General features: G+C 38.5%; 1 protein-coding gene across 1 annotated transcript in view; it reads right to left on the bottom strand.

The window, feature by feature from the left end:
• The window catches only part of DNAH6 (dynein axonemal heavy chain 6), a 219,116-nt gene that overhangs the window by 84,971 nt on the left and 125,397 nt on the right, over positions 1-8,748 (bottom strand). Inside the window, exons 45-48 of the mRNA XM_044659302.1 lie at positions 5,975-6,115; positions 4,826-5,068; positions 2,001-2,168; positions 1,288-1,523 (exon numbers count right to left, since the gene is read on the bottom strand). Of these exons, the coding sequence (XP_044515237.1) occupies positions 1,288-1,523; positions 2,001-2,168; positions 4,826-5,068; positions 5,975-6,115 (788 nt within the window). The remainder of the gene's footprint in view (positions 1-1,287; positions 1,524-2,000; positions 2,169-4,825; positions 5,069-5,974; positions 6,116-8,748) is intronic.

Raw genomic sequence — 8,748 nt, 5'->3', positions numbered from 1 at the left:
CACATGAGAAAGTGTTCCAAATCTCTAATAATTCGAGAAATGCAAATCAAAACAACTCTGAGGTATCACCTCACACCTAGCAGATTGGCTAAAATGAAAGAAGGGGAGAGTAATGAATGTTGGAGGGGATGTGGCAAAATTGGGACATTAATGCATTGCTGGTGGAGTTGTGAACTGATCCAGCCATTCTGGCTGGCAATTTGGAATCATGCTCAAAGGGCTATAAAAGACTGCCTGCCCTTTGATCCAGCCATACCATTGTTGGGTTTGTACCCCAAAGAGATCATAGATAAACAGACTGGTATGAAAATATTTATAGCTGAGCTTTTTGTGGTGGCAACAAACTGGAAAAGGAGGGTATGTCCTTCAATTGGGGAATGGCTGAACAAACTGTGGTATATGCGGGTGATGGAATACTATTGTGCTAAAAGGAATAATAAACTGGAGGAGTTCCAGGCGAACTGGAGTGACCTCCAGGAACTGATGCAGAGTGAAAGGAGCAGAGCCAGAAGAACATTGTACACAGAGACTGATATACTATGGTAAAATCAAATGTAATGGACCTTGGTACCAGCAGCAATACAATGACCCAGGACAATTCTGAGGGATCTATGGTAAAGAACGCTGCCCACATTCAGAGGAAGGACTGCAGGAGAGGAAACATATAAGAAGAACAACTGCTTGAACGCATGGGTCGGGGTGGACATGATTGAGGGTGTGGACTCGAAACTACCACACCAATGCAACTACCAACAATTTGGAAATAGGTCTTGATCAAGGACACATGACAAAACTAGTGGAAATGTGCATTGGCCATGGGTGGGGGGAGTGCGGGGGGTGAAGGGGAAAGTAGGAGAATGAATCATGTAACCATGTTAAAAATGAATATTAATAAATGTCAAAAAAAACCCTAAAAAAAACAATTAAAAAAAAGGAATCTACCTCCTACTCCAAGATGTTTTATAACCAAAATGCATTGAAGAGAAGAAGAAAAGAAAATCCAAATTTGTGGAAAGAAATAAATTATTTTATCTAAAAAAAAAAGAAAGATACTGTCTAATATACTGTGGGACAATAAGAAAATAGATATACAATTGGAAAGGACCAGTGAGTAGAATCTCCCCATTTTACAGACAAGGAACCTGAGGCACAGAGAGATTAAGTGACTCGCACAGTAATCTGTTTCGAGATTGGAACCCAACTACTCCTGACTCCAAGTTCTATGCCCTATCTGCGCTGCCAGCTTTCCTTTCACAACAATAAGAGACACAAGTTTGAATTGCTCACTTGGCATTCAAGAGGATAGAAATGGCTTCCATGACAGTCATGACCATATCTGGTGGCTTGGTGAAAACTCTGATTTCAGATATATCTGCTTTATCTAGAGAGTCAAGTGCTTTGTTGGCAGCATCCAGGGCTGGGAGGGCTTCATCAAGATCTCTCTGAGCATCATCAGCTATTGCTTGGGTCTCTGCAGCTTTCACCTTTGCTATTGCTTCATCTTCTTGAACCACACAACGGACCTGGAAGTCAAAATTCATCAAAAATTTTAGTCTCATCATTTAAAGCATTTCAATGACTTACAAATCACAATGGGATCTCTTCTCATTCTTTGGTTTTAGTGGGAAACTAAGCTAACTGACCCGCACCTGTCCTCCTTTTTGCCAAGCAGGTTGACAAACTTATGTAGTAGTTATGGCAATCAGTTCTTCTGCAAAGGGGCAATGATGGTAAATGTATATGCAAGATCAAACTCATAAACTCCCAATCAAAATGCAGTGCCCTTGTGCCATTTTATTCCGACTTATTGCCTCCAAACTTAATGACAAAACTGCGCCAATTCATTTTAAAATATATATTTACAAATGTGAAAAATACCCAGGTGACTTTATTAAATGTAATTGGATTAACTTCTAACTATATATAAACTATCTTGAGCTGTGTTTAATTATATATGAATTAATTACTGTGGACAAATACTATAATTTAATTCTGGGTACCTGATCTGCTTGTTTCTGGTCCACTGCCAACTTTGCCATCAAAGCTTCAACATCTTTTGATTTTTCTTTAAGAACTGGCTCTAAAGCAGAAAGGTCTAACTTCATTTTGTCAACAAGTACATTTGTCTCTAATAGCTTTGTTAAACCATTCTTCACTCTATCTCGAGCCTAGATAAGAATGGAAACACGTTATAAGTACTATTTAATTCTACACATCATTTTGGTAAATGTGTCCACCAGAGGGTACTTTCCCCCTTTGTTATCCTGGATGAAAGAAATGTTTAAAAATTCTTGGCCCACAACAGCTTCAAATAAGATCACAACTCTGTGAAGAGTTTATTAGTGTTCCAATTTTCCCACCTCCCCTCCAACATTTGTCATTTCCCTTTTTTGTTATATTAGCCAATATGAGAGATGTGAGGTGGTTCTAATTTGCATTACTCTAATCAAAAGTGATTTAGATGGTGGGGGGAAGAGTTGGCTCAGGAGATTGAGAACCAGGCCTAGAAATGGGGGGTCTTGGGTTCATATTTGGCCTCAGATACTTCCTAGCTGTGTAATCCTAGGTAACTTACTTAACCCTATTGCCTAGCCCTTACTGCTCTTCTGCCTTGGAACAATACACAGTATTGATTCTAAGAAGGAAGTTAAGAGTTTTTAAAAAGAGAGTGATTTAGAACCTTTTTCATGTTACCATAGTTTTGATTCCTTTTTCTGAAAACTCCTTGTTCATATTTATTTGACCATTTATTTATTGGGGATTGGTTTATATTCTTACAAATGTGACTCCCATTCTCTACATATTTGAGAAATGAGACCTTTTTCATATTTACTTAATATAAACCCCTCCAACTTTCCATTTTTCTCCTTTCCTTCTAATCTTGGCTGCATTGTTTTTTTTTGGGGGGGTGTAATGCAAAAGATGCAAGAGGGTTTTGCTCTTGCAGGGGGCCAACTGAAAACTTCTGGCAGTTAAGCCTTAGAATTCTGAGAGAAAGTTCAGTTGGTCCTGGAGGCTTGAACAGAGCAGAAGGATCAACCAGAGCTCTTTTTTGGCTTTCAGTTTGCTGTGGCCTGTGCCTTGTCTTTGGACAACTTGAACCTAGCTAATTTCTCTGGACCTCTCCCTGACCTTCTCCATATTATTTCCCTGCTTTTCCTGCCTGTTTTCCTGGGGCTCTGGGAGGCAGGGTGGCTTTTGGATTTTTAGTGAAAAGACTTTGTGGGTTTGGTTTTCCCCAATAGGCAAGTAGGACATCCTTGAATTCAAACTATCTCTTTAATATATCCTCTACCTTAAAAGCAGCCAAATCTTCCCAGGATGAGAGAGAGGTTCTCTCTCAGTCTAACCCATTCCTGAGACCCTCCCCCATCTTGAGTTTCTCCCTAGTGGCTATTAGGAACCCCAAACCCCTCTCTCCTTTCAGACAAACCCTGAAACAATAAACCACTGGTTACCTAATTAAACCCTCTGGAGAATCTTTGTGCTGAAGAATTAGGCAAGGGTGAAAGGGAAGGAATAATTCTCTTTTATTTTCTGAGGGAAACTGGAGGCATCCATCTTGGGAGGAAGTAGTTACCTGACACTTTCTCCTGAATCCCTTCAGTTTCATTGACAGGGAGGAGCCTTACGGTTCCTCCTTTGAGGACTTGAGAAACTGACAAGAAAGCCCTCGAGTCAGATTCAAATCACCTTTTTACCTGTCATCAGAATATCTCTTGTCCCCAGAAGAGACAGTAGGACCCATTCAGATCCTTGAGTGCTCTCAGAATTAAGGTTTTAGCAAAGACACTTCTGTCATTTGGTCTCTTCACTCCTCCCCAGGCTCCACTTCTGACTCTCTGATCTTTCACATGGTACCTTAGCTACCTTTTCACCATGGAAGATTCCTCTGCCCCTAAAGTCATTTCATCCTGAAACATCTCTCCAGCTCTAATAGCCTTTTCCTTTCAATTGGTGAGCATCTTCCCCAAACACCAATATGAATTGTAATAATAATAACTGGTGTCTATGTAGCACTGTTAAGATTTATAAAGAGATTGATAGATATCATCTTATTTTATCTTCACCCAAACTTGTGTTAAGTGCTAATATCTTCATTTTACAGTTCAGGAAACTGAGGCAGACAGTAGTTAAGTGGCCTCCCCAGGGCAACATAGCTAAGTAAACAACTGAGGCTGGATGTGAACTTAGGCTTTTATGACCACAGGATGCATCCTAGTTACTGTAGAACCAAGCTGCCATTTTGAAGAGTCCAAATCAGTTGTATTTTATTCCTTTCCTGGCTTCACTTCTGTCTCTCTTGACTTCAACACCATATGAGTACCTTCTCCATCCACTTTTAAGTCCCATTTACCTAGTCTTCTCTAATTAAAATATGAGTTCCTTGAGGACAGGAACCATATTCCTTTTTTATTGTATTTGTATCTGCAATGTTTAGCACTCTCTAGTATATTCAATTTGGTCATTTTTTTCAGTCCGACTCTTTGTCACCCCATTTAGAGTTTTTTTTTTTTTTGGCAGAGATCCTAGAGAGGTGTGCTATTTCTTTCTCCAGCACATTTGACAGATAAGGAAACTGAGGCAAACAGCATTAAAGGACTTGACCAGGGTAATGCAACTTAAGTGTTTGAAGTCAGATTTGAACTCAGGAAGATGTCTTCCTGACTCCAAGTCCAGCACTCTATCCACTGTACCACCTCACTGCACATGGAACACACAATAAGTATTTAATAAATGTTTGTTGACTTGATTACAGGATTGATCCCTTTTAAGCTGCTTTAATCAATAATGAAAAGCTCTCACTTAACACAGTTGAACTTACTGAAACCAACTGCTTCCTTTTTTCATTCAACATTAAAAGGTAAAGGTTAATTAATTCCAAATAGGAAGTAGGTGTGGTATAATATCGCCGTCTCAGCTCTGAATAGTATCGATCAGCCATATTTGTCACACTCATGTGAATATCCACACACATCAATGAAAGCCTCTCTTTTACTTCTTGGCTTCCAAGGTCAACATTTAAGAAAAATGTTTTTGATACAGAAAGAAGGGCTTCCCTGGGCCACTGTAAAGAAGAAAAGAAGGGTTTCAAAAATCTATTCAAAAAGAAAGAAAATTGTTTACTTTGATACAATATGGTTCAGCAAGACAACGATTCAATTCTTTAGATTTCTAGGTAATAAGGACGGACATAAAATACCTGAATGGCAGCCTTGCACCCATGTTCTACCTGTGCCCTGAGGCCATCCCAGAGATGCATTAGTTTTCACAAATGGTACCTATTTTTAGACTTTTGACTTTGCTATAATGTCTTGTTGTCTCTCTAAAATTCGGAGATTGTCTTTTCAGGGAGTTCATGACTTTACAACACTTTCCAGCTTCTCTGTCAGTATCTTTCCAAATTTATATTTACAATTTAAATATAAGGATTTCATTAAATTTAAGGATTTGAAATTTTATTCTTATGTCTTCCCTTCATTCTTTTATGAAGGTTTCCAGCCAACCCAAAGGGTTTCTCATTTTCTGGTGTTTCATATGTCTTGTTGCATTATTATTCCTTTTTTTCGCCTCAGGAATTTTGTCACTTCTTTTCTCCCATAGTGCTTTGTCATTCAAATAGGAGTCCTTTTATTTCTTTATCCTTTTTTTTAATCCTTTTTTTTTTTTTGTTTTCCCATGGAGAGTTTTACTTTTGCTATTTTTTTTTAAACTTTATTTAAGGAAGATTTGCAGCTTTAGATCTTGCTTCCCACCATGAGAAGTCTTCCTTTGTGTTGTTTTTTTCTAGATCAGGCTTGTGTGAATCTGGCCATTACCAAGGACAGAGGGAGTGAAATCTGAAAACCTGGCCTTGTGAATGGCATGTTCTACATGACTAAATAAATGAGATCAAGCATCAAGCTTCATGTCTAGGTATTTCTCTTAAGGCAAAACACACTATCCAGAATAATCCATGGGGAGTTTTACTAACCTGCACAAACCAGTCGATTGTGCAACAATTCACAAGGGATGGAAACATTCGACATCGGGAGCGGAAAGCCTCTCCAACGGGGCTCATGCACAGCACGATATGTAGCTTCTGGCGAACTCGACTAATAAAAAACTGGAAAACCTGATTAAAAAAAAAGAATAATACATTGTTCTTTTCCAGTTAGAATTGTTCATTTTGATCCATCAAGGAAAGGAGTGGTGGTCCGTATGTCCAGGGGCTTCAAGCTACTAACCATCCCAGTATTATAATAGGAAAAAAGATTCAATTGGAAGGGGAAGAAGCAAAATATATGAAGCATGAGTTGGCCTTTGTCTATTGTAGTTTACATGTATTTTTCTTTTCTTTTAAAAATTCTTACTTTCTATCTTGGTAACAACTCTAAGACAGAAGGGTAAGTGCTAGGCAAACAAGGATTAAGTGACTTGAACAAGGTCACACAACTAGGAAGTGTCTGAGGCTAGATTTAAACCCAGAACCTCCAGACTCCAGGCCTGATGCTCTTTCCATTATGCCACCTAGCTGCTCCCCTCATACATTCTTTCATAAGCTCATTGACAACCTTGTAAAGTAAGGATTTCAGGTCTCAGTACCTTCATTTTTCACTTATTTGCCTAGAGTTACATAGCTAATGAGTATCACAGGCAAGATTGGAACCCAGGTTTCTCCTGATTCCAGGTCCAGGGATCTTGGGTTATACATTTATTAACCACTAACTTTGTTTTCTTTTCTCTATGCTAGTTGTTGGGCATGTAAGGAAAAAACTAAACCAAACCAAAATGTTCCCTGCCTTCAAGGAGGAGTACTTTCTCCTTGTTTTCTTTTTCTTTCTTTTACCAATTACATGGAATAACAAATTTCCACATAAGTTTTCCAAAGTTATATGATCTTATTTGTTTCTCTCCTTCCTTCCTCCGCCTTTTTCCAGAGCTGGCAAACAATTCAATCTGGGTTATGTATATATTATCATGCAAACATGTTTCCATGTTTATTTTTGTAAACAAATAATCTTAGAAAACCCAAACCTCAAAACATAAACCCAAATAAACAATTGAAAAATCATATGCTTTCATCTGCATTCCTACTCCAATAATTTTTTCTCTGGGGGTGGATAGCATTCTTTGTCCTAAGTCTCTCAGAATTGTCCAGGACCATTGTATTACTGATTAAGTCCCTAAGTCTATCACAGTTGATCATTGCACAATTGGTTCTGCTTATTTCACTCCACCTCAGTTCATGTAGGTCTTTCCAGTTCTTTTTGAAGTCATCCTGTTCAGCATTCCTTACTGAATTGTTACTGTATTTCATCACCATCATATACCACAATTTGTTCAGCCATTCCCCAATTGATGTACATCCCTTCAATTTCCATTTTTTTGCCACCACAGAAAGAGCTGCTATAAATATTTTTGTACAAGTAGATCCTTTTCCCCCTTTTATTTTTATCTCTTTGGAATACAGACCTAGTAGTGGAATTACCCGATCAAAGGGTATGCACAATTTATAGCCCTTTGAGCATAGTTCCAAATTGCCCTCCAGAATGGTTAGATCAGTTCACAACTCCACCAGCAATGCATTAGTGCCCCAATTCTGCCACATCCAAAAGGGGGTATTTTCTAATGGAGGTCTATAATATACAAATAAATGGCAATGAGGTCATTTGAGGAGGAGGAGGAGGAGAGCAAAGGGAGGCTTTATAGGGAACAAAGAAAACATAGGAAATGGATATGAAACTGGGAAAGGGTTCTTTTAAAATAGTGTAATCAGGGCAGCTAAGTGGCTCAGTAGATTGAGAGCTAGGCCTAGAGATGCCAGGCCTAGAGATGGGAGGTCTTGGGTTCAAATTTGGCCTCAGATATTTCCTTGCTCCATGACCCTGAGCAAGTCACTTAACTCCCAGAATCTAGCCCTTACTGCTCTTTTGCCTTGGAACCAATACACAGTATTGATTCTAAGACAGAAGGTAAAGGTTTTTTTTTAAAAGAATAAATTGAATCCCTCCTCAATAGGATGACTCATTCACTATTCAAAGGTAGTTCTCCTATCCTCCAACATTATGTTCTCTTCTCCAGACTATATATGCCCAGAATCTGCCTTTAAAAAGTTTTTCACCTGCCTCTCTCCTTGCTGTTTAATCTTTTATTCTCCAGGGCAGTTTGAACAATAAGTCTGAGAGTGCTCTGGCTGCCTTGAACAAAGTATTTGGGGATTTCATAGACAATATTTAAAAAGAATCATATTTGTTCATAACTTTGCATTTATTGTCTTATAAATTATTTGGAAGGCTTCTACTATTTAGACAGCAAAGGGAGCTTCAGGTATTTTGCTAGCACAAATGAAGCAAGACTTAAAAGCAACATCTGGACTTGGATTTAGAAACAAAACCCAACAAAACCTAATATGCTTAAAACATTTGCCAGGTTTACATGCCAATACATTTTACGAATGACACAAAGCAAGGGAAGTTGGCTAACATGTTGGACTTGAGAGTCAGGAGCCAAAGTTTTTACTAGGTTAGAATAATGAGCTGAATCTAATAAAACTTAATGAGGATTAATGTAATATTTCATATTTGGGTTCCAAAAATCAACTGCAGAAGTCTAGGTTGTGGGAGGTCTAGCTAGATAATACTTTGTGTGAAAAATGGCCTTTTGTGAGTCAAGGGTGGGGATCTGGAGTCAAAAAAATCTGAACTATGTCAAGAGAGGAATAGAGTTGAGAATGAGATGGATGATACTCCCCATGAATCCTGTCCA

This window comes from Gracilinanus agilis, chromosome 2, assembly GCF_016433145.1.
Source record: "Gracilinanus agilis isolate LMUSP501 chromosome 2, AgileGrace, whole genome shotgun sequence".
Taxonomy (NCBI): domain Eukaryota; kingdom Metazoa; phylum Chordata; class Mammalia; order Didelphimorphia; family Didelphidae; genus Gracilinanus; species Gracilinanus agilis.
The sequence above is the reverse complement of the archived record's forward strand: the minus strand, read 5'-3'. Positions and strand labels throughout refer to the sequence as shown.